We start from the raw sequence: 26,834 nt of genomic DNA, 5'->3' as shown, positions 1-26,834 counted from the left end.
GTCACATCAGCAATGCATTGTGGTGGGTGTAGGGTATTGGGCTCCGTGATTCCACTAGCTTGTGGCAAATGCTCACGATGTTGGTAGTTGGTAGGCTCTACTCCCATGGTGCTTTTCCCCCTGTTTACTGGGTCAGAGTGTGCCCTGTTTTGTTTCTGGTAGTCCATGAGGTAGTGGCCATTTTTGTAAGCCAGTTTTAGATCCCTTTCACGTGTTAGCCACGTTACAGAACTTAGTTCTTACCTTGAATGTTGCTGAAAGAGGGCATTGTACACCATTCTGCCAGCTCTGACCTACTGCTAATCTCAGTACCAGCGAGACTCGTTGCCAGTGGGGCACAACCTCTGATCTGCAGTTAACTGTGAGTAAGCGTGCTTATTCCAATAAAGGACGTTTTCGGAGAGATTAGTCTTCAGGTGTCAACTGGTGTGCCAATGTTATATAGCAGCAACAAGTCCTAGAGGCCTGCGTGTATGCAGGTCCCTGGAGCACTTTTAGTGGGTACCACAGTGCACTTCAGGCAGGTGGACCCAGGCCCATCCACCCCTACCTGTAACACTTGTGCTGGTAAATGGGAGGCCTGGAAAACCCACTGTGCCCACATGTAGGTGCCCCCTTCACCCCTAAGAGCTATGGTAGTGTTGTACATTTGTGGGTAGTGGGTTTTGGGGGAGGGGTTGGTAAGGGAACTATGCATGTGGGAGCGTTGTCTGAAGTCCACTGCACTGACCTCTAGGGTGCCCAGTTGGTGTCCTGGCATGTCAGGGGGGCTAGTGTACTACGAAACGTGGCCCCTCCCATGACCAAATGGCTCGGATTAGGACGTTTTTGAGCTGGGCGTTTTTAGTTTCCATTATCGCTAAAAAAAACAAACGCCCAGCTGAAAAACGTCCATTTTTTCGAAAATACGGTCTGTCCCGCCTCTTCACATACCCGTTTTCAGACATAGACTCCCATGGAGATAGGCATTCACGTTCGATTATGCCCCTCCACGTCTGCTTATTTTTCTTATTTCAAGGAATATTCTTGAATGTATATAATCTGAAATTCAGTAAAGATTAAAGTATAAAACAAAGCCTGACAGCAGTATGCAGGTCCCTGGAGCAGTATTTAGTGGTGCAGTGCACTTCAGGCAGGTGGACCTAGGCCCACCCCCCCCCCCCCACCTGTTACACTTGTGGTGGTAAATGTTAAGCCCTCCAAACCCCCCCAAAACCCACTGTACCCACATGTAGGTGCCCCCCTTCATCCCTAAAGGCTATGGTAGTGGTGTACAGTTGTGGGGAGTGGGTTTTGGGGGGATTTGGGGGGCTCAGTATCCAAGGTAAGGGAGCTATGCACCTGGGAGCTATTTTTGAAGTCCACTGCAGTGCCTCCAAGGGTGCCCAGTTGGTGTCCTGGCATGTCAGGGGGACCCGTGCAATACAAATGCTGGCTTGTCCCACAACCAAATGCCTTGGATTTGGCCGAGTTTGAGATCGCCGGCATTAGTTTCCATTATCGGTGAAAACTGATGCCGGCCATCTCAAACCCGGCGATCTCTGACATTTGGCTGGCCCCAACCGTATTATCAAAATGAAAGATGACCAACCATCTTTTTCGATAATATGGTTCGGGACTGCTCTTTGCAGCACCGGCCAAATAGGGCCGGCCATCTATTTGGCCGGCGCTGTTCGATTATGCCCCTCATAGGATAATTTTAAAGGTACCATGTATCTTTAATGTAACAAGCTGCTTAAAAGGGAAGAACAAAACTATAGCACATATACAATTATCCTAGTTAATAAACTGGTATATTTCTTGGGTAGTTTATTCCAGAATTGCGTGCTCATATAAGAAAAGGTTGATGCGTGCAGCACTTTGTATTTTATACCTTTGCAGTTAGGGAAGTGGAGGTTGAGGAAAGTTGGGGATGATCTTTTAGCGTTTCTGGGTGGTAGGTCTGTTAAGTCAGACATGTAGGCTGGGGCTTCACCGTGAATGATTTTGTGGATTAGTGTGCATACTTTAAAAGTGATGCGTTCCTTGAGTGGGAGCCAGTGTAACTTCTCTCGTAAGGGTTTCGCACTTTCATATTTTGGTTTCCCGAAGATGAGTCTGGCTGCTGTGTTCTGGGCTGTTTGAAGTTTCCTCAGTATTTGCTCTTTACAACCTGCGTATAGTGAGTTGCAGTAGTCCAGATGGCTGAGTACGAGTGATTGCACTAGGCTGCGGAAGACGGATCTTGGGAAGAATGGTCTTATTCTTTTCAGTTTCCACATGCAGTAGAACATCTTTTTGGTTGTGTTGTTTGCGTGAGTTTCAAGTGTTAGGTGGCAGTCAATAGTGACTCCAAGGATTTTTAAAGTTTCTGAAATTGGAAGATTTAGTTTTGGTGTGTTTATAGCGGTAAATTCTTTCGTGTTGTATTGGGAGGTAAGTATCAGGCATTGAGTTTTTTCTGCATTCAGTTTCAATCGAAATGCATCTGCCCAGGTGTTCATGATGTGTAAGCTTTGGTTGATTTCATTGAAGATTTCTTTAATGTCTTGTTTGAAAGGGATATATATTGTTACATTGTCGGCATATATATATGGGTTAAGGTTATGGTTTGATAGAAGTTTTGCCAAGGGTATCATCATTAGGTTGAAAATAGTTGGTGAGAGGGGTGATCCTTGCGGTACTCCACATTCTGGTGTCCATGCTGCAGACGTAGTTGAATTTGATGTGACCTGGTATGAGCGCAAGGTTAGGAACCCCTTGAACCAGTTTAGGACATTGCCTCCGATGCCAAAATATTCAAGTATGTGTAATAGGATTTCGTGGTCGACCATATCGAAGGCACTTGAAATGTCAAATTGTAGGAGGAGTATATTGTTGCCGGTTGCAATCATTTGTTTAAATTTAGTCATTAGGGTAATTAATACTGTTTCTGTGCTGTGATTCGATCGGAATCCTGATTGGGCATCATGCAGTATTGAGAACTTGTTTAGATAGTTTGTAAGTTGTTTTGTTACCATCCCTTCGGTTATTTTGGTTATTAGTGGTATGGATGCTACTGGTCTATAATTAGTTATTTCGCTTGCATTTTTCTTTGTGTCTTTGGGTATTGGGGTGAGTAAAATTTTTCCTTTTTCTTTTGGGAAAAGTCCGTTTTGTAGCATGGAGTTTACATGGTTCGTTAGGTCTATTATGAATTGTTGAGGAGCTGATTTCATGAGGTTGTTTGGACATATATCTAGTTTGCAGTAGGATTTGGCGAATCTTTTGAGTGTTTCAGAGATGTGGTCTTCTGATAGTAATTCGAATTCGGTCCAGGTTCTGTCTGCTGGGTGTATTCCGTCTTCTGGGTCTAGACAGTCTAGGAGTGTGGCGTATTCAATAGGGCTGGCAGGTATTTTAAGTCGTAGTTGTATAATTTTCTCTTTGAAGTATTTCGCAAGGTTGTCAACACTTGGTATGTCTTTGCTATTGTTTGTAACTGGTGTGGTGTCTAGCAATTTATTCACGAGGTAGAAGAGTTTGTGTGTGTCTTTGTAGTTTGGTCCAATCATTGTTTTGTAATGTAGTCTTTTAGTCTGTTTTATGGTGTATTTGTATTTCCTCCGAAGTAGTTTCCAGGCATTTAGTGTTTGTTCATCTTTCTTTTTGTTCCATGCGCGTTCTAGTTTCCTGACTTGTGTTTTGAGTTTTTTCAGCTCTTCGGTGAACCATGGATTTAATTTTTTCCTATGTGATGTTCTGGTTTGGATTGGGGCGATTTTGTCTAATGTTGTTTTACATATATCGTCCCATTCCTGGAGGAATTGGATGGTATCTGCATTTGTTGACCATTCGTTTTGATAGATCTGTTGCCAGAATGTTGTGGGGTCTATTTTTCCTCTCGTGGTGTATGTTGTTCACTCATGTTTGTTGATTGCATTTCTGTGTGTTGTTCGCCAGTGAAGGGAGACAGTTGTGCGCTTATGTAGGAAAAGCTGGCTGCATAAGTTGTTTTGTATTTCAGTCCTTTGCAATTTGGGTAGTGTAGGTTTAGGTAGGATCATGACGATCTGACTTTGTTTCTTATTGGTAAGTCTATGAGGTCTGTCATGTATTCTGGGACTACGCCGTATATGATTTTGTGGACTAAGGCGCAGATTTTGAAGATGATCCGTTCTTTGATTGCAACTTTTCTCAGAGGATTTTGGCACTTTCGAAGCGTGTTTTGCTGAATATCACCCTGGCTGCTGTATTTTTAGCAGTCTGGAGTTTTTTTATGAGTTGTTGTTTGCAGCCCGCATAGATTTCGTTGCAATAATCTGCATGGCCTAGGACCATTGATTGTATTAGGTATCGAAAAGTTGCTCTTGGGAAGAAAGGTTTTAATCATTTGAGCTTCCACATTGAATAGAACATTTTCTTTGTTACAGAGTTTACTTGGCTCTCAAGGGTAAGGTTGCGATCGAGTGTGACACCGATTATTTTCAAACTGTCCGAGGTAGGGAGGGTATGTCCTGGAGTATTTATGGTTGTGGGTTTGTATTTGTTATATGGAGAGGAGAGGATGAGGCAATGTGTTTTTTCAGTGTTCAGTTTCAGTTGGAATGAGTTTGCCCAGGAATCCATGATGTTCAGACTATCATTGATTTTGTTGGTTATTTCTGTCAGATCATGTCTGGAGGGGATATATATTGTAACATCATCTGCGTAAATGAATGGGTTAAGGCCTCGGTTGGATAAGGACTGTGCCAGTGGAATTATCATCATGTTGAAGTGTATTGGTGATAATGGTGATCCTTGAGGTACTCCGCAGACTGCTTTCCACGGTGGTGATATGTTTGACTTTGATTTTACTTGATAAATTCTGGTGGTTAGAAAACCTTTGATCCAGTTAAGTACTTTTCCTTCAATCCCGAAGTGGCCTAGTATTCTTAGTAGTATGTTGTGGTTTACCATGTCGAATGCGCTCGATATGTCAAACTGGAGGAGGAGTACGCTTTTGCCTGTGGCAATCTCCTGCTTGAATTTGGCTAGGAGGGTGACTAGGACAGTTTCGGTGCTATGGTGCAATTGGAATCCTGATTGTGAATTATGTAGTATTGAGAACTTGTCCAGGTATTCCGTAAGCTGTTTAGTCACGAAGCTCTCCATCATTTTTACTACTAATGGGATAGATGCAACTTTCTCTATCCCTAGTGGACTCACAATAAGTTTTGTACCTGGGGCAATGGAGGGTTAAGTGACTTGCCCAGGGTCACAAGAAGTTGCAGTGGGAATTGAACCCAATTCCCCAGGTTCTCAACCCGCTGCATTAACCATTATTCTATGTCTAAATGTAGGTGTCAATAATGCACCTAGTTCATAGAATAAAATCATTTATGTGAATGATTGACATCAATATTTAGCAGTTATGCACTTAAGTGCTAGGCACAAAGCTATAAACAGTGCACTTAAATCACTTAGGGACCCTTTTACAAAGTGTCAGTAAGCCCGACATGGGCTTACCACACGCTCTCCTGGAACTACTGCCGGCCCAACGTGGCCACCAGCGGTAGTTCTGGCTCAAGCATGTGTCAATTTTTGTCACACTGGAAAATATTTTTTAATTTAATAGTACGGTGCTAACCTGATGGTAATCGGGTATCGCTGCATGCTGCCCAGTTACCGCCAGGTTACTTATGGAGCCCTTACCGCCACCTCAATGGGTGGCGGTAAGTGCTCCCCCCACATGGCCATTTTTTAGGGGCTTTTTACCTGCTGCTGTAAAAAGGGCCCTGGGGCATGGGAAAAACAGTCCATGCCACTACCGCAGGGCCCTTTTTCCCGCAGCTTAGTAAAAGAACCTCTTAGTACACAAGTGTCAGAGGACTGTACATGTGGGCAGAGCATGGGCATGTCACCAAGGTACATACACAACTTATAGAAAATCATGGTGCACTTAGGCACACCCACTTTCACCAGCCATTGACCTATCAGAAGTAGGTGCACCCACTTTCACCAGCCACTGACCTATCAGAAGTAGGCGCACCTCTAACTTTTGACACACCAGTGTGGCTTTGTTTGAATGTCAATATGCCAGTTAAATACATCGATATCCCTTTGCAGGTTCACTGCAGTTTACAAAAGAAGATGAATTACATAGACAACAAATCACACCAGATTACAAACCATAAAAACAGCATTAATGTTCAAACAAAAGGTTTTTCAGTTTCCTTCAAAATGTCAAAAACGGAGCGCTGCAACCTTATAAAAGAAGGTAGACGGAGGCAAGATGGCGGCTGAGTAAGACGCAAGTGAAGCAGCTCCTGTCTTACGTTTCGTTTTTTTCCTGAAACCCGATTTCCTGATGCCCAAAAGAAGAGGCAGACAACGCACCTGCCCGGCGGTGCAATCTATGCCATCTCTTGGAACTTTGGATCGCTTCATGGTGCCGAATACGATTTCGGGAGCGTTGTCTTCGCTGCCGGCGAATATGGAGAGAGGTCTCTCATTTTCGCGGCTTGAAGCCGAAACATCATGGAGCCCCGAAGAGCGTAATCCTCCCCCGATGCCGGCGGGAACCCCGGAAGCAACTCAGGAGACTCAGGACGCTCGAACGTCAACGGGGTCTCCTGGCACGGGCGCTGCTACGGGATTACAGACGCCGATGGACCCCGCTATTGTAACAGCGGGTGAACTAGGGGAGAGTGTCTCTGAAGAAAACCTGGCGACGGGGGCAAGCCAACTACTGAAGAATCCAACTGCAGGCTTACCAAGTAAGTCCTTATTACCCCAAAAACCAAAGGAGATAACTTTAGAGTCAATTTGGGAAGCTCTAGTTTGTCTAGAAGCTTCTTTTGGTTTGAAACTCACATTTGTTAATCAACAGATTGAATCCTTGTCTGGAAAACTACCCTCTTTGGACCAAAAAATGGAAACTTTGAGTAAAGATAATGAAAATAATTCCAAAGCTATACAAAGTTGCCAACAGCTGCAAGTTAACCTGATTAAGGAAAATTTATACCTACAAAATAAGCTTGAAATGCTTGAAAATTACCAACGCTCAAATACTCTTAGACTGTTAAATTTTCCAAAGCAGCTGTCTATTTCACCTCTTATTACTTTTAAAAAATATCTCACAGAAGTATTGAAAGTACCCGAACAGTCATATCCTCCTATTTCAAAGATATTTTATGTAACGTCTTTTTTGAAGAGAGATTCCGAGCAAGCAGATAGAGTAATTCCCCCAGTAGAAACTGGGGATGTAAATTTGACACAAATGATAGAAGATGATATGGTGGGTCTTACGTCAGCAACACTCAAAGTTACATTTATTCTACAACCTGATAGAGACTGGATACTAAAGCAATATTTTTTGCATAGAGAACAGAATTTCCTAGGTTATAATATAAGAATGTACCCAGATGTCTCAAAGGTAACGCAGAAGAAAAGACAGGAATTTCTCAAACTTCGCCCAAAAGCATTGCAATTGGGAGCATTGTTTTGGTTAAACTTTCCATGCAAATGTGTTATAAAGTTAAATTCTGTTAAATATATATTTTATGATTCTAAACAATTGAGCTCTTTTTTGGACTCTAAGTTAGCTGGCTTGCCCATTTCGCTACCGGGACCTGTAATAACTTCTACGCCGTAAAGTTTTATACTCGGACCTTCTGCTCAGCCACCTTTTTCTTAGTTGTTATTATTATAATTTTCCTGATGTATAGTGTAGTAATGCCTCCATATTGTGGACTAAAGATGAGAAATAGATCATGATTTTTGTTTAATCTAGATTGCTCTAAGAATTTCCTTTATGTTATGAATGACTAATAGTCATCTTTGCTGATATCAAGAATTGTACTTGAACTAAAATGTGAAAAGTGATAAATAAAATAATAAAATAAAAAAAAAAGAAGGTAGAGAGTTCCATACAGAAATTACTGCAAAAGGAAACCAAACATTAAACATTTTCAGAAAGTGTTCTTCTCTAGAACTAGGGAAACCAAATAACAACAAAGCCTGTATTCGAGAGGAGCAGCTAATTAAAAAAAAATCAGAAAAAAAATTGCACAACAGTTCTGAAGTAGATCCATAAATCATGTGAAATAACATACAGACTGATTTAAATTTTACTCAAGTATAGGCAGCCAGTGTAATGCCATCAGGCCAGCAAATATGCCGTAGGCCGCAGTATTTTAAATAAGTTGTAACTTATTCAGTAACCTAGATGATAACCCTAAATATAGTCCAAATGCGGAAGGATCAACATTTGGACTGACAAAGCAAAAGAAAATTTATTAAAATAGCTCCTCACTAAATGCAATTGTCTCATCCTGAAAAAAGTTTTCTGCCATAAATGATTTATATGTGCCTCAAAGGAGAAAGAGGAGTGAAGAATAATTCCAAGCAGCCTTGATTTTTCTTTATTTGAGAAAATTTTACCTGAAAATAATGTTAGTGTTAGGGACCTGAAAATTAGGATTTCTAAAGTACAGAATTTTTGTTTTGTTAGTATTCAGCTTTAACAAATTACGTACTTCCCATTGTTAAATTCTATCAATGCAGGATGATAAACTATCTACAATATCTTCAAGGCTGTCACTGATTGGTGTCAGTATAAGATAATAAAAGTTCATTCATGCGTAATTTGATAGAGCCCAGTAAAGACATAAACAAAAAGCAACACCTCAGTGAGGAAACCTGTGGGACACCGCACTCTGGAAACCAAAATTGGGAGACCTCATTACACTTCCGAAGTAACTTCGATTCATCAAAAATTCACTAAACCATTTTATTTATTTATAGCATTTATATCCCACATTTTCCCACCCACGGGCAGGCCTAATGTGGCTTACATCAGTCTGAAAAAGGCATATATTAATCCGGCATAAACAATCAAGTACATGGAAGTAGGAGAGATCAGTGAGTAATTACAGAGAAGGGAAAGGGGTAATAAAGTTAAGGATGTCGTTAAGATAGTTACAGTTCAGCAGTTATGGATGCAATGGCGGGACATTTGAGTAAGCTATTCCAAATAAGGTGGTCTTGAGGGTTTTCCTGAAGGTCAGATGATCATTTAAAGACTGAGCCTGTAAGGCCATTCAGATTTAGGCACACCCTTAATGCATTATGACCAGAAGGAAAAAAGAAGTGACAATGCCCTTGTATAAGTCTTTGGTGAGGCCCCATTTAGAGTACTGTGTGCAATTCTGGAGACCGCATCTACAGAAGGATATAAACAGGATGAAGTCAGTCCAGAGGGCAGCTGTGAAAATAGTCTTGGTCATAAAACTTATAGGGACAAGCTTATGAACCTCAACATGTATATGCTGGGAGAGAGGGGACATGATAGAGACGTTTAAATACCTCTGTGGCATTAATGCACAGGAGGTGAGCCTTTTTCAAATGAAGGAAAACACTGGAATGAGAAGGCATACGATGAAGTTAAGAGGAAATAGACTTAGGAGGAATTTAAGAAAATACTCTTTCACGTAAAAGGGTGGTGGATACGTGGAATGGCCTCCCGGTGAAGGTCTTGGAGACAGGGACTGTGTCAGAGTTTAAGAAAGTGTGGGATAGGCATGTGGGATCCCTTAGGAAAAGGAGGAGTTAGTGGTTACTGAGGATGGGCAGACTGGATGGGCCTTTTGGCCCTTACCTGCCGTCATGTTTCTATGCTTCTATTATAGAATTAGCTCTAAGCACACTCCTTTGTGGTGCCTACAATGAGGTACCAATTTATAGAACTGCCACCTTAAGTTTTGCACTGCAGTTCTGAAGTACCTAGTAATGGACCACTTAAAACAACAGGTGAGACCTCACTTGGAGTACTCTGTATAAATTCTGGAGACCAGACTTTTGAAAAGACATAAACAGGATGGAGTGGGTTCAGAGGACAGCTACTAAAATGGTCAGTGGTCTTTGTCCTAAAGTGTTTGGGACAGAAACAAAAAAAGGCAAAGATCTGCCACAGAAATAGCAAATCAAAAGAAAAAAGCAGATCAAAAAAGACAAAAAAATAGAACAGTCAACATAGCATTGTGAAGTTTGCTGAGTAAGCTTGGGAAGCACTTATGTAAGGTGGTTGTATGACTACTTTTAGGGGTTCACTTTGCTTTTTACCCCTATTAGTTTTTTTACCCCTGACGCAGCCTGAGGGCGAAATGTGGACATGTCAGGTAATTTGTAATAAACCACTTCTTCTGTTACCCTCCTGTTCTATTTTTTTGTCTTTTTTGATCTGCTTTTTTTCTTTTGATTTGCTAAAGTGTATGGGGACAGACTAAAAGATCTCAAAATGTATACTTTGGAAAAAAGGTGAGAGAGGGCAGATATGACAGAGACATTTATGTATCTTCTAAGGGTGTAGCCAGACTTCGGCAGGAGGGGGGTCCAGAGCCCAGGTGAGGGGGCACATTTTATCCCCCCCTGGCACCGCCAACCCCCCCGCCATTGCCGACCCCCTCACCGCCACCACCAACATTGCCCCCCCTGCCGTCGACCCTCTCGACCCCCTCCCGCCGCCAACCCACCGCCGCCGTTGTCGCCTACCTTTGCTGGCGAGGGACCCCAACCCCCACCAGCCGAGGTCCTCTTGCTTCCTGCGCAAGGCTTCGTTCTGTTTCTGATGTCCTGCACATTGTATGTGAGGGAAGTCAGACTCAATGAAACAGAACGAAGCCTTGATCTGCAAGGCTTCGTTCTGTTTCTGTGAGTCTGACGTCCTGCACGTACAACGCGCAGGACGTCAGAAACAGAATGAAGTCTTCCGCAGGAAGCAAGAGGACCTTGGCTGGCGGGGGTTGTGGTCCCCCACCAGCAAAGGTAGCCCACAGCGACGGCGAGGAGGGTTGGCTGCGGGAGGGGGGGTCGAGAGGATTGTCGGCAGGGGGGTCCAGGACCAAATCTACGGGGGCCCAGGCCCCCATGGCCCCACGTAGCTACACCCCCGGTATCTTCATGACATAAATGCACAGGAGGCTGGCCTCTTTCAATTAAAAGAAAGCTCTGGAACAAGGGGGCATATGATGAAGGTGAAAAGGATCAAGCTCAGGAGTAATCTTAGGAAAGGGTGGTGGATGTGTGGAATGGCCTCCCAGTGGAGGCGGTAGAGACAAGGACTGTATCTGAACTCAGGAGAGTATAGGACAAACAGAGGTTCTCTGATAAACAGGAAGAGATTATAGAGCTTAGTAGTTGATATGGATGGGCAGACTGGGTAGGCCATATGGCCTTTATCTGTTGTCATTTTCTATGTCTGTATGTATCTTAACTGCTTGAAATAGCTCCTGTTAATAAGACTGAATAATATCACAATCGGAAGGCTAGTGTTTGCTGTGCAGTTCTAGAATAAGACATCGTGGGGTCAATATTCAGCAGAAGTTAACTGGGCAGGAGTGGCTCCTGCCTGATTAACTTCCACTGACTGGGTCCCGACATGATATTAAGTGGCACCTAACCAGATAATGCCACTGAATATCATGTCTGACTACCATTGCACTACCCAGTTAGTGCCAGGGCAGTCTTGGGGTGGAGCATAGATAGAGCCAAAGGTTATCCAGGCAATGCCAATACTCACTGCCAAAGCCCAGATTATTTTCCAAACCAAGTAGGATCACATAAATGACAATCCTAACTGGACTGGACAGTTATCAGAGTACTGACTCTGAATATCGTCAGCAGGGCCGCTGAGGGGGGGGGGGCAATGAGGCAAAATTCCCTGGACCCGGGCCTCCAAGAGGGGCCCAACGCCAGGGTCTCTCTCTCTCTCTCCTTCTCCTGACAGGACCCGGGTGATTGTATCCCGACAGGAGCAGGAGAGAGAAAATGCTGGCGCCAGGCCCCCCTTGGAGGCTGGGGAGGACCCGGAGGAGCAGACACTGCAGGTCTTCCTCCAGCACTGCTCTTCACTCTGCCCATTGCTTGCTAAGCGGCTACTTTTCCTCTCAGGCACACATGCTCGGTTTTCAAACACAGTGCACTAATTTCTGACAGATTATAAAATACTTACTTGGTAAACTTTAACACTGTTGTTCCAAGTGATATGAATCCGGTATGAAACTGAATCTGAAATATCTGGGTATTCGTCATCTAAAATTAAGCAAGAAAATTAAATGGTTTTCTCTTTATCAAAGCAAGCACCAATAACCTACAGCACTGGCCTCTGAGAAGTAAAGGATATTTGTGAATAAATGTGATGCTGCCTGCAGGTTGGGTCAGCAAAGTCAGTGGACCCCAAGAGTTTACCAGCAGTTCTCAATCGTATGATATGATATGATATCATATCATATCATATCATATATCATATCATATCATATCATAGGAGATATGATAGAGATGTTTAAATATCTCAAGGGCATTAATGTACAGGAAGTGAGCCTTTTTCAACTGAAAGAAAACTCTGGAACGAGGGGGCATACAATGAAGTTAAGAGGGAACAGGCTTAGGAAGAATCTAAGAAAGTATTATTTCACAGAAAGGGTGGTGGAAGCATGGAATGGCCTCCCGGTGGAGATCGTGGAGTCAAGGACTGTGTTAGAGTTTAAGAAAGCGTGGGATAAGCATACAGGATCCCTTAGGAAAAGGAAGAGTTAGGGGTTAGAGAGGATGGGCAGACTGGATGGGCCATTTGGCCTTTATCTGCCATCACGATTCTATGTTTCTATGTTTCAAATGGACTTAAGCATTTAATATAATACAACAACTGGCAGCACCTGTAAATAAACTCAAGCTTTCTTTCTAAGAGTTCAATGAGTCATACTTTTGCTTGTAGTCGCCCACCAATGGTTGATCTCATATGGTAGAGAGACACCACGACATCTCCATGGATTGTGACTCCTAATGGAATTACCACCTTGCCTTCCTGAACACGGAATTCCCTACAGAGTTAAAAAACAAAGAAGCTTTACTTTAAAAAAGTTTAAGCTAACCAAGGGCCCTGTTTACTAAGTTGCACTGTAGGTGTGTTAACTTTTTAGCATGCGCTAATGCTAGAGACACCCATATATTCCTATGGGTGTCTTTAGCATTAGCGCATGCTAAAAAGTTAACACACCTACAGTGCAACTTAGTAAACAGGACCCCAAATGTCTTTTCAACAAAATACATCATACTCAGCAAACCTTTTTAAGCAGTACAACTCTAGTGATGCTGAACTATATTAATAAAATCAAGATCTACCAATATGATATGTCACATGTTGCAATAAAATAAAATATCCCTCTCCTGAGTTTCTGCAAAGGAAGCCCAGTGAAGTAACACTGGATTCTTTATGGCTATTGATTTTGGACTTGGGTAAAACCTTGTTTCCACAAACCCATGCTCTTACACAGAAGCTTTCTCGAGTAGAATTGAAAGCAGAAAAAAAATGAAACAGAGGTGAAGGTGTTGTCTTCTTGAGTGGAACAAATCAGTAGGGAGTTTTCTGGCGTTCAAGTTTACAGACTTCATTGATACAAGATTTTGTCTAATTTGAGGAATAAATGTGAGACTTTGGAAAATTTGGCAAGGAGCAACAATCTTCACTATTTCAAGGGTACCCACTTTCCAAGGGTACCCACTGTTATGCCCATGGAAATGGTGAAACATTATATGAAGGAAACTCTTGGTATGCTGGAGGATAAATTTCCACCTTTTTCACAAGTTTATTATCTACTGAGGAAAGCCGTGGAACAGCAGCAAGCCTCTTCGGATGTTTCTGCAATATTGGACACTTTGGTCTCCTGATAAGCAATGGTTACTGAGAATGTTTTTTAAGAATAGAGAGAAACTGTTTATGGACTTTAAGATTCAAATCTTCCCTGATGTTTCAAGAGATACCCAACGCCGGCGCAAGCATTGAAACCAAGTGTTCTTCAAGTGAGAGGAACCTTTTTTGCTAAGATAGCCATGCAAATGTAGTTTTAGACACAATTCTATTAAATATGTTTTCTTTGAACCTTCTCACCTTTCAGCCTTTTTGGCAACTAAATGGGTGTCAGTAGATTGAGTTGAGCTCTTCATTTAGGGCATTTACTAAGGTGCATTAGTGTTTTTAGCAAGCCTACACTTAGCTCACACGCTAACCATGTAAGCACCTATAGGGATATTGTGCGCTAACCATGTAGGCGCCTATAGGGATATTACGCGCTAACCATGTAGGGGCCTATAGGGATATTGTGCGCTAACCATGTAGGTGCCTATAGGGATATTACACGCTAACCATGTAGGGGACTATAGGGATATTGTGCGCTAACCATGTAGGCACCTATAGGGATATTACACGCTAACCATGTAGGGGCCTATAGGGATATTGTAGGCACATACATGGTTAAAGTGTGTTAAAATGTTAACACGCCTATAATGCTGCTTAGTAAACATGGCCCTTAACTAGTATCTAGCCCAAGCACCTGGGGCATGTTAATGCCTGAAAGTGTTTTATTTCTTTAATTCCTCTCATTAAGTCTTGGATCTCAATATTGTGGACTTGAGTATTTACTTAATTTCCTATCTGGAATGGTGAGTTATCTCATTATTGCTTTTGCAGCACTTTTCTGTACAGGTGTAATTGTTTGGATATAATGTTAAATTTTATAAATTAAATAAAAAATAAAATAAAATAAAATATCCTAGATACATTTTATCACGGATAGAACAAACACACCAACACATCCCTGAACATAAACATGAAATACTCTTAAAATCATCCTAAAATATAGAAATCAACTTACTTCATTCTTTCATAATCTTGTGCGGTCGAAAATATTTTTGTTTCACCAATCAGAATGTCACAGAAAGGCCGACATCCAGTTCTTTGTTTATTGAAAAAGGGAACTGGGCTTATGATAACCGATTTAATATTAATGGGCTTGCAATGGGGTTGGATGGGCTTGTCAGTAGTCAGATCACAAATATATCCTATATATCTGTAATAAAAAAAAATAAGAGTTATTTGTTTTCAGAGTAGTCCTAATACTAGATGTCCTAAGTTTCAGGAATTCTACTTTCCACATTCTTTAGAAATAGCACATTTAAAAGGTATCAATGTGCAGCTTATTCTTTATCCAGCTCATACAAAGTCCAGAAGTCCAATGCTTCTAAAAATGTAAACCTTTATTCTCCAAATCTGTACAAAATGAGTAGACAAATCTTGACCCAATGTTAGGATGCATAAACAAATATTGACCCAACACAGGCCGTGTTTCGGCAGTAAAGCCTTCCTCAGGGGTCTAAGCTGTCGACACTGCATCAAAAATGAGAAGTGCATTAGAGGTAACATTCGGTTACCAACTATAGGACTAACTGAAAACACCAAGCGCATGGGAAATACAGCCTGGAAAAAACAGTCAGAATCTGTATGGACTCTGACTGTTCTTTGTGAGCTCTATTTCCCATTTCTCACCTATAAGTGGAATTAAACATGCATAAAAGATCACAAAGGCCTATTTACACCAAAAGAAAACTACGTGCATAATTTTGAAAACTGAAAAATACATTTGCATTTCCAAACCCTGAATTTTTGTTTAAGTGGATCTTCAATTTATAGGCAAATTTCTGTTAGTTGTGCAATTTTCTAAAAGCCCATTTTTGCAGTAAAGCCCTCCAATTGTCAAATCAGACATTGGTTCAAAGGAATCTACTAGAATCTCTTCAAAGGTAAATATATTCTCACCCCATATCAAAAATTTGAATTAGATTACGTGGAGGGGCATAATCGAACGTGAAGTCCCTACTCCATGGGCGTCTATGTCCGAGAACAGGTATGTGAAGGGGCGGGACAGACCGTATTTTAGAAAAAAATTGGGTGCCCATCTTTTTTTTCGATAATACGGTTTGTGCTGGGCAAATGCATCGGATATGTGCGGATTTGAGCTGGGCGGTTTCGTTTTTCAGCGATAATGGAAAACGAAGGCGCCCAGCTCAAAAATGAACTAATCCAAGGCATTGGGTCGTGGGAGGGGCCAGGATTCATAGTGCACTGGTCCCCCTCACATGCCAGGACACCAACCGGGCACCCTAGGGGGTACTTGTAACAAGTAAAAAAAAAAAAGTAAAATACCTCCCAAGTCCATAGCTCCCTTCCTTTGGGTGCTGAGCCCCTCAAATCCCCTCCAAAACCCACTGCCCACAACTCTACACCATTACCATAGCACTTATGGCTGAAGGGGGGCACCTAGATGTGGTTACAGTGGGTTTTGGGGGCGGTTTGGAGGGCTCCCATTTACCACCACAAGTGTAACAGGTGGGGGGGATGGGCCTGGGTCAACCTGGCTGACGTCCACTGCACCCACTAACAAGTGATCCAGGGACCTGCGTACTGCTGTGATGGAGCTGGGTATGACATTTGAGGCTGGCATACAGGCTGGAAAAAAACATTGTTAAAGTTGTTTTTTTTTTTGGTGGGAGGGGGTTAGTGACCACTGGGGGAGTCAGGGGTGGTGATCCTCGATTCCCTCCGGTGGTCATCTGGTCATTTAGGGCACTTTTTTGGGACTTGTTTGTGAAAAAAAAGGGTCCAAAAAAAGTGACCTAAATTCTCGCTAAAAATGGCCATTTTTTTTTTGATTATCGGCCGAAGGCACCCATCTCTGCTCGGCCGATAAACACGCCCCAGTCCCGCCTTCACCACGCCTCCAACACGCCCCCATCAACTTTGTTCATTCCCGCAACAGATTGCAGTTGTAGGCGCCTAAAATCGGCTTTCCATTATACCGATTTGGGCGCCTTTGCGAGATGGGCGCCCATCTCCCGATTTGGGTCAAAATATGGGCGCCCATCACTTTCGAAAATAAGGCTGATAGCAACTTTTTTTCCCCATGGTTTTCCTAACTTCCTTTGCTATCATCCTCATCAAGTACCACCTTTGACATGAAGATCAGCAGCTGTGGTGCACCAGTTCTCTCTCTGCTCATCTTTTTTTCTTTATTTCACCCATGTTTTGAGATCAAACTTATTTTTTAATATCATCACCCCAGACTGCTCTCTACTGCCTTCCATGTCATTTGCCTTCTACAGTGTTCTCCAGCATTAGATTTGCTGAACACATGGCAAATAAATCTGAGGTTTTTTTTGGCTAGGACTTCTAGCAGGAGTCTTCCACCTCCCGTCATCTCATGCACTTTTTCAGTCGAGATCATATCCCTCTAGTTAGTCTCCAGAATTCTTGTATAAAACCACATCTCAAATGCCAGTATTTTCCCCATGATCTCTACTATAACTTCATGTTTTGTTTACTTATTCTACCACTGAAAAGATGAATGTACTCAATAGTCTCTTTTTAGGTTTAGATTTAAATTCCTCCTAAAACACCTTCTTTCTTAGTAACAAATCCTTTAATGTCCCTTGTTTTCTAATCATCGCAATGAACATTATGACCATTGCTGTTTTCCCTATGACTTTTGACAACTTTCTGTTGTTTACAACTTTAGGAGGTCTTTTACTATGGCAAGCTAGCATTTTTAGCATACACTAACATTTAGGGCGCACTATACAATAGCAACGTCCATATATTCCTAAGGACGTCACTAACATTTAGTGTGCGCTAAAAATGCTAGCATGCCTTAGCAAAAGAGGCCCTTAGTGAGTGGAGGAGTAGCCTAATGGTAAGTGTGATAGCCTAAGAACTAGAAGAACTGGGTTCAATTCCCACTGTAGCCCTTTGTGACTCTGAGCAGGTCACTTCTCTCCATTGCCACCAGTACAAAATAAGTACCTGCATATAATATGTAAACCACTTTGATTTTAACCACAGAAAGGCAGTATATCAAGCTCTATTCCCTTTGGTGCCAGTTGACCAGCACATGAAGTCCTCTGTCCCTGTGCCTTTTTTTTCTCTCTCTGGTTTACTTCTTGCTTTATTTTCTATAATTTGCTGGAGTTATTTTCCTGTTTTGTGTTTGTATATTTAGTTGTAAACCGCTTTGGTTCCAGTTGTTGAAAAGCGGTATATCAAGTGAAACAAACTCAACTGAACTAAACTACAATGGAGCTCCTCAATGCCTCTCAGTTTCCCCTCAGAGTCTCTCCTCCAATTTTTACCATCCCTATTTTCGCCTTAAAATTGTAGATCTCGGAAATCTAAGGCCTCAGCTATCTGCAATATTTTGATGGACTCTAGTTCTTTGATTCTCAATCTCACTGAGACTTGGCTCAGGAATAGTGATGACCCTTATCTAGTGCATTGTCTCCCATCCAGTTTTCCACCTTCTCTACCTGCTGCTCCTCTCGCACTCATGAAGGTGTTGCTCTTCTAATCTCACACACTTTAGCCTCGCTTGAATTTTTTACTGCTTCTTTGGCATATCCTGAATTACTTCTTATAAGGCTGAAACTTTCTTCACCAGTTCATTCTCGTTATCTATTTCCCACCTGGAATGAATAATGCTTCTTTTGACTCTCTTCATCGAGCCCTATCATTAGCTTCTGTCACTATCCCAAACCTGACTGTTATGGGCTATCATAAGTTTCATGTCAATGATCCAGCCACCCTCAGGACCGTTGGTTTACCTACCTTCTTTCAGACCTGGGTCTATGTCAATATGTGCACTTCCCAACTCACAAAGGGGACCTTGGATCTGGTCCTATCATCTTTTATGAATACTTCCCTAACCCTTGATTCTTTTCACTGGGATCCCATTCCCTGGTCTGATCATTTCCTGATATCTTTTCAGCTGCATATCTTAGCTTGTCTCCCTGTTTCTTCTAAGGTCCTTCGCTACCCTGATCCCTCTTCTCTTTCCCTGCTTTGCTCTACCTTTCCTAATGATCTAGATTCCTACCCCCTTGCTGACCAAACTGATTTGTGGGATACCAGTCTTTGTTCTAAGGCTACTACTTTATCCTCTGCTCAACCCTTAAAATCTTGAGAAAGGCCATGATTTCATTCAGGCCTACACTTATTTAAACATCAAGTCCAGAGGTAAGAGAGGCAATCGAAAAAGTCATTACAAATCCTGCTCCCAATTCTATCACTCAGAACTAATGCTCTCCAAAATGCACTATTATAGTTCTTTAATTTCAAAGTCCATAAAACATCCAAAGAAACTTTTTGCGGTATTGGTGGAACTGACCTCTCCACTGCACCAATCCCTTTGGCGGAAACTGTTGCTGATTTCTTTGTTTCAAAAACCACCATTCTTCAGAACTCATTGTCCTTTCCGTCAATCTCTTCACCTGAAATCCCTACAGTACTCTCAAATTCATGGACAGCTTTTAATGAAGCTTCTATAATTCCATTTACCGAGATGATATATTCCTCTCAAGCCATTACATGTCTGCTAGATCCTAGTCCATCCTTTTGGCTTAAGCTTCCTTGCCATGGCCTAATTACTGTAGCAATGCTAATTATCAATTGTAGCCTTTCACACAATATCATTCCATCACAATGGATGCACACAATTGTAGGTTCTCTCCTGAAGGGTTCTTCAGCCAATCCTTTAGAAATCTCTAATTACCAACCAATCTCAAACCTCTGTTATATATCTAAGATTGCAGAGTGATTAGTTTTCCAGCAGAATCATCAGCACATTACTCAGGCACACATGTCCTTCACCCACGTTAGGCAGGCTTCTGTCCCAGTCACAGCACAGAAGTAGTTATCAATGCTTTCCTGAGTGAACTTCATTCCTCTATTGAGCAAGGGAAAATAGCCTTGGTAGTATCTTTGAACCTATCTGCAGTCTTCGAACTGAAGACCATGGTATTTTATTATCCAACAATCTGTATTTCTTGTATTGTTTTTCAATGGTTTTCTTCCTTCTTGGAGAGCAGAACATTTTCAGTCATCATCCCCACTTCTTCCTCATCCACCCATTCCTTTGTCCTGTAAGGCTTTATTCTGGCCCCTTTGTTTTTTAATATTTTCCTAATTGCCTTGTCCTCAACCATTTAAAAACCTCTTGGCTTATCAGTAGTTCATCCTGCCCATCTCTTCATCCAAGCATACAAGGAAAACCAATTACATTTATTAATTGCTTCAAATATTTGGGGAGTCTTCTTCAATCAAAAGCTGTCATTTGATAACCATATCTCTTCTATTGTTAGTAGGTCATTCTATGCCCTATGTCAATTCAGGGCAGTTTATCCTTTCTTGGATCAATCTTCAAAGCAGAGTCTTCTTTATGCCTTAGTGTCTTCTGATGTAGATTACTGTAACACTGTCTATGCTGGCCTACCCTCTTGATTGCTAAAATATCTACAGTCTGTGCAAAACACCACTGTCAGGATCCTTTGCTCTTCCTCAAAATTTACCCAGTTTTGGATCCAGTTCAAACTATTAATACTTGCCCACAAAGCACTACAAAATGGTGTACCTTGTTACCTTTCCTCATTCGCCATTCCTCATACACCTGCAAGAACATTGCATGCCCTTCACAATGGTTGTTTGGTTAATCCCTCTGTAAAAGCTGCCCAATTTGAATCCACAAGAAACAGTGCCTTTTTCTTTATAGCGCCCTCCCTTTGGAACTCACTGCCTAGAGATTTGCTTATAAAGCCCTCTTTTTAAATGTTTAGGTCAACACTAAAAATGCATTTTTTTTTTAGCTTAGTCTACCCAGGCTACTCGTCTCTTCCAGTATGTTGAAGTCCTGACCACATTCCTGTCTCCCTCCCCCTTTGTTTTATTTGTCTCTTTCCAACTAAATTATTTGGTGTTCCAATTTTCTTTTTCTTTCTATTTTATTATATTTATTGTAAACCGCCTTGATGCATATACGGAAGGTTGTATATTAAATCTAATAAACCATAAATCATAAACCATTTGCTTTCCAAAAGTTCAATTACAGAATACTGAGGACCTTTTACTAAAGTGCGGAAAATCTGGGCTTAGCATGTTCTAACACAGCAGTTTGAAAGGCATTTTTTTTATTTATTTATTTATTTGCAGGTCATGTGATGATGATCCCATCAGCATGCGGTACCTGCAAAAAAATTAACATGGAAGCACAGTGCCTCCCTCATTATCTCTGTATTAATCCTAACACGCTAGCTGGATAACACAGGAATGCCCAGTCTCCACTTATGACATGCTCCCTCCTAAATATATTTTTAAAAACTAGTTAATGTGCAGGTTACTACACACTAACAATCAAAATAGGGCAAACCACTAACGCATTTTGTGGAAGCCTGTTGGTGTGGGCTAACTGTGCATTAGGACTTAATACCCTCTAGTAATAGGGCCCAGTAGTTCAATACTGTGATGAAATCTAACTGAGGAAGATTTTATAAGCATGTACAATGCATTTCTGCTGCAAATCAGTTTATCACTGAACAGAAGTAGAACAAATTGCAAATCAGTTGCATAAAGTCACACTGTGTGTATGAAAACACATAAGCCAAGGGGAACTAATCCCATTACCCAAGATTCAGGATGGCCTCATTTTAGACATCAGTTAACAGAATATAATCATGTCACCCAGTAACTGTATTTCTGTCATGACATTATTGAGAAATGCAAACAGCACATGGAGATAAGTGGAATGGACAGATTGTAAGAAGCACCGAATGTTAGATAGATGTCACGCCTATGTCATGGTCTTTAGACATGCAACCAGCACACTGTACCTCCTGTGAGATGGCCAGAGTCCTATTCCTGGTCGCTTTGAGTTCAGCAACTGAATAGCGGGGACTGGATTAGAGAAGAGATGACAGAAACAAAACATAGCGCTGACCAAAACTGCTGAAGCTGCACGACCATCCTGTCAAGTGAAACACAAAGGCCTGAAATCAGGACTACCTGACCAACTGGAAAAGTCAACAACTATTCTATGGTAAGGACTACCAAATGGGGCTAACATGATGCAGTGGCGTACCAAGGGGGGGCGGTGGGGGCGGTCTGCCCTGGGTGCACGCCGCTGGGGGGTGCCGCGGTGCGCGCCTGTGGGCTCTGACTTCGCTAACTTCGCTCGTTCGCTGCAGCTCCCTCTGTCCCGGAACAGGTTACTTCCTGTTCCGGGGCAGAGGGAGCTGCAGTGAACGAGCGAAGTTAGCAAAGTCGGAGCCCACAGGCGCGCGCCGCGGCACCCCCCCCCCCCCCCAGCGGCATGCACCCGGGGGGGGGTGTCATTTTGCCGGGGGGGGGGGGAAGTGTCATTTCGCAGGCAAGGGGCGCGCTGCACCCGGGGGGGGGGCGCATCGGCGATCCGCCCCGGGTGCCATCCAGGCTAGGAACGCCACTGACATGATGTTTTGGCATTAATTCTGAGTCACTGAAGTGAAACACATATGGTGAAGAAAGTCATATCCACCAGAGTAATAAATTTCCAAACAGAAATAACTATGGCCTTGATCAGAAATCATCCCTGTGCTATCAAAGAGAATGGTTACAATCCTTACCACTTTAATTCAAACAGGGTTAGCCATAATGACTATTCCCATTGCATTATCATGTACATAAATGAGATTTTTAATCTTGAAAATAACCTAGACAGCTTCTTACTGATATTTTAACTTACCATACAGTGAATAATACAGACATTTTTGGGGTTCTGTTGCAGCCAATTATACATGTTCTTGCACACAGCATACAGATTGTGCAAACTGGGAGCCTGTCTTACTGGCCAACTACATTCAGATACCTAGGAGATTGCAGATAAAATAAAATCCACTATCAAAATGAAGCCTATATAATACACACAAATAAAGCCACGAACTTCATACATTTTAAATTACCTTCAAGATGCAAAAGGTGTGAGCATAACTGATGACAACACCTTTGTTGTCAAGTGAAAAGTTAACAAGGAAATATAATAGCATCCTGTACTATGAAATATACTGTCTCCCACCGGTACTCACTGGAGGGAGACCCTGGGACTCTTACCCTTCTACTGGAGTTGGATAATGAGTTACATCATTTGATATAGAGGACCGCTGCTGTGCTTGACAGAAAGAGACAATTCTCAATGAAAGAAAATGTCTCATCTTTGAAGAACTGAAGTAGTACTTTTCAACCTGGCCCTTGGAGATCCTCCAGCCAGGCAGGTTTTCAGGGTATCCATAATCTAAATCTACAGAAAGTCATGAAGAAATGGTCTACCTAAGGGGATAATGTCAACTTGTTCTTGTATCATTTCTAGCATACCATTCCATGCAATCACATTTTAAAAACGACTTCATTGTCTTCCAATGTTTATGTACAAAGTTTGGGTACCCATGCTGGTTCTGGTGAAATGTAGAGGTTTGACAAAACAATAGGAGGAAAGTCTCTGCAAAAAAAAGTGCAAGCAAGGCAACAGCTGTGACAATTAGATGAAGAGGTAAATCAGCAGAAGAAGTTCCAATCACTGTAGTCTAAGGTTTATTCAAACATATGCACATAAAAGACTCAACATTGCCGTGTTTCAGCTTGTGTCAACTGCATCAGGGGTTATTAGTATTCAGCAGAGGTACATAAATGTCACCATGAACATCCAGCTTATTGAATTGCAAAGTACTGCCCACTTCTGCTAAGACCCCTGAAACAGGCAATACAAGCCGAAACATGGCCGTGTTGGGTCTTTTACATGCATATGTTTGAATAACCTTGGATTATACTGATTGGAACTTCTTGTGTTGGCTCATCTCTTCATCTGGTTGTCACCACTGTTGTCTCGCTTGAAATGTGGAGGTTGACACACCTTTTACTGGATCAAAAGAAGGATTATCTAGAGATCATGTTGCACAGCAGCTTGCTAGAATACATTGGGTCCTTAGTGACATCGGAAGACGGGAGCCATGTGGTCTGAAACTCAAATACAACAACATTTTGATAATTCTTAGTTGCCCTACAGGGTCAGACTGAAGATCCATCAAAGCCCAGTATCCTGTTTCTACCAAAGGTCAACTCAGGTCACAAATACCTGGCACAATCCCCATAAGTAACAAAATTCCTTGCTACTTACCCCCTAGTATGAGTGGCTTTCCCCAGATCTGTCATAATGGTTTATAGACATTTCCTCCAGGAATTTGTCCAAACCATTTTTTTAACACAGCTACATTAACTGCTTCAACCACTTGCTCTGGCAATGAGTTTCAGAGCTTAACTACGAGATGGGTGAAAAAAATACTTTCTCTTATTTGTTTTCAATATACTACTGAGTAACTTCATGGTATGTCCCCTATTCTTTGTACTATTTGAAACAGTAACAATTGATTTGCATTTCTCCATTCCGCTCCACTAAGAGATTTCTAGACCTTTATTATATCCCACTTTGGCTGTCTCTTTTCCAAGCTGAAAAGCCTTAACCCCTAGCCTTTCCTCGTATGAGAGAAGTTCTATCCCCTTCATCATTCTGATCACCCTTCTCTCTTCCTTTTCTAATTCCACTATATCTTTTTTTGAGATGGGAAGACCAGAAATGCACACAATAGTCAAGGTGCAATCTTGCAATGCAACGATACAGAGACATTACTATATTCTTTGTTTTATTCTCTATTCCTTTCTTAATAATTTCTAAATCTGTTAGCTTTTTTGCCAACTGCTGCACACTGAGCAGAAGATTTCAAGGTATTATCCGCAATGACACCTAAATCATTTTCCTGGGTGGTGACTCTGTAGGGGTATTTCCTGCGTCACTTTTGTGGGCCTGAGGCCTAATGTATGCTCTAAACCATGCTCTGGGTCATACTGTCATAGTTTCTGCAAAATTCCCTACCTTGCAGTTTGGGGGGGGGGGGGGGGGAAGTGCTGTATGGCATCAAGGACACTGCTTGCCAAAATACCATCTACTGTGTGGACCTTGGGCAAGTAAGGTTCCCAGCCATGGATAGCTTACCCTATTATGAAACTTGGCACTACGATAAGACTTCTGTGACAAATTGAACACTGTGTAGTGATCAAGGTGTCTCGAATCCAAGAATGACCGAACATCTTCAATATGATTTCGAAACCCTAGCTCCACTCCTTCCGCAGGATATGACATCACTGTAAACAAGATAGATAAAACCAAAGCCAACGAAAATTCAGGAGAACAGTATTACACATATTGCATTTCATGGCAATGCAAAACCAGATGAAGATGGTTTTAAGAGTGTTATTCTGCTAACCCGAATAATTAACTTACCAACAATTCTTGAGGTAATGTATGAAATGTCTAGCTCTCCCTTGGCATAACTAAAGAAAACAAAACAAAACAGGATGACTAAAAATAAGCCAACTCCTGCAACTTTTGCATGTACATGTTTTACACTGTTGTGCTTCCATTATACTAGGGGTCCTCAAATGCAATCCTTGAGGTCTACAACCAAGCCTGGTTTTCAGGATTTCCACAATGCATATCAGATTTATTTGCATTCACTGTTTCCATTGCATGACTGCATTACACTCTAGAAGACCCCTAATTCAACTGAAATTCAGAGATTTGTGTTGTGTCCTTTATTCAAGAGGACCTCAAAATGTCTTAAATTCTCAATTCTTCTCCATACAAAGATTTACACTTTGGACACTGTGTTAAAGTAAGTATCATTAGAGTTAAAAGGCTGCAGTCAGAAAGAAGATTGACAAATAACATGTTGGTATTTCAGAGGAGGTATGCTGAGTGAGATGTAGTGCACAGTTCAGCACTAACACCACTATGAATTGGTCTCTCTGAGACATGGAAATGTGCAAATAACACTTACTATGATATTTTAGAACCTGAAAATAAATATAATTTGACTGCACAATGATTCTGCTATTGCTTTAAACTTTATATATGATTATAGCCTAGGTAGTCATATTTAATGACAAACTGCTATCTCAAAAGATGATAAATCAAATGATTACAAAATCCCTTTACTAAAAAGCTGACAATTTAAGGTAGAGTGGCTTATTCAGTCACACAGTGAGTAATGCTATAAGGGATTTAAACTGCAATCAGTGGTTTGAAGAAATCAGCTCTTGTCATATGTTACCTGGCTACAGACTGCATAACTTTAGAAGATGTATCTTTTATCGTGTCCTTGAGGTTGTCCTTTAAGTTGCTGAAGAGCCGCCCTGCTCCTCCTTTCACCATGTCAAGTAAACCACTCCCATAACTGGACTCCATATCTGGAGAGGAGGCACCTAAATATAGAAAAGTAAATGCCACATCACTAGAATAAATACTTTGCAGGTAATGAAGTACTCCGTACTACTGTAGTGTTGTAATACAAAGTACATATCACTGGGTTCAGTGATGAAGTGATGCTGGCATGTATGCAATACATAATCATTCATAAATACCAGCTTGATCTACTAACCTGATTGACTAAAATAATGTCACATGGCCTACTGTCATATGACCTCCTGCCTGTTCCAGTTCCTCTAAATCTGTACAACCAGTCAATGCAGTTTTGAAATGTTAAGAGCCCCTATTGTGAAACATCACATAAAGATTTACACAGGTTGACCAACGCCTAGGTAGCAATTAACTAAGGGCCCTGTTTACTAAGCTGTGCTGTAGGCACGCTAAACTTTTAGCATATGCTAATGATCGAGACAGCCATTATATTCCTATGGGTATCTCTATCGTTAGTTTGCACTAATTTTTAGCACATGCTAAAAAGTTTGCGCGCCTACAGCAAGGCTTAGTAAACAGAGCCCTTAATCTATTAAACTGTTCAAAGCAAGTTTACACCTCCTACTTAACATATCTCCATATTATATGGACATCTGTCTGCTTTAACATTCTATTCTATTCTATTTTCTAAACCCACTAATTTCCCTTAGGAATCATAGTGAGTAACAGAAGAGCATCAATTATAATCCAATATCACTCATTAAGATACGTCTCAAAAAACAAGGGGGTCCTTTTACAAAGGCACACTGAAAAATGGCCTGCGGTAGTGTAGGCATTGGTTTTGGGAGCACGCAGAATCATTTTTCAGCGCACCTGTAAAAAAGGCCTCTTTTTTCTCGAAAATGGACGTGCAGCAAAATCAAAATTGCTGTGCGTCCATTTTGAGTCTCAGACCTTACTGCC

The 26,834-nt window shown here is 41.6% G+C and overlaps 1 protein-coding gene and 1 long non-coding RNA gene across 2 annotated transcripts in view; one reads left to right on the top strand and one right to left on the bottom strand.

The window, feature by feature from the left end:
• The window catches only part of DNAJC6 (DnaJ heat shock protein family (Hsp40) member C6), a 131,881-nt gene that overhangs the window by 78,720 nt on the left and 26,327 nt on the right, over positions 1–26,834 (bottom strand). The window contains exons 2-9 of the mRNA XM_030206603.1: positions 25,786–25,936; positions 24,957–25,006; positions 24,669–24,817; positions 22,371–22,493; positions 21,481–21,614; positions 14,649–14,843; positions 12,701–12,818; positions 11,951–12,030 (exon numbers count right to left, since the gene is read on the bottom strand). Of these exons, the coding sequence (XP_030062463.1) occupies positions 11,951–12,030; positions 12,701–12,818; positions 14,649–14,843; positions 21,481–21,614; positions 22,371–22,493; positions 24,669–24,817; positions 24,957–25,006; positions 25,786–25,936 (1,000 nt within the window). The remainder of the gene's footprint in view (positions 1–11,950; positions 12,031–12,700; positions 12,819–14,648; positions 14,844–21,480; positions 21,615–22,370; positions 22,494–24,668; positions 24,818–24,956; positions 25,007–25,785; positions 25,937–26,834) is intronic.
• On the top strand, positions 4,842–17,662 carry LOC115472359. The gene is made up of 3 exons (XR_003942510.1): positions 4,842–4,851; positions 10,327–10,330; positions 17,548–17,662. It is a non-coding gene; the product is annotated as an uncharacterized LOC115472359 (long non-coding RNA).

Source organism: Microcaecilia unicolor, chromosome 6, assembly GCF_901765095.1.
Source record: "Microcaecilia unicolor chromosome 6, aMicUni1.1, whole genome shotgun sequence".
NCBI lineage: Eukaryota > Metazoa > Chordata > Amphibia > Gymnophiona > Siphonopidae > Microcaecilia > Microcaecilia unicolor.
Note: the sequence above shows the minus strand (reverse complement) of the source record. Positions and strands in the feature narration are given on the sequence as shown.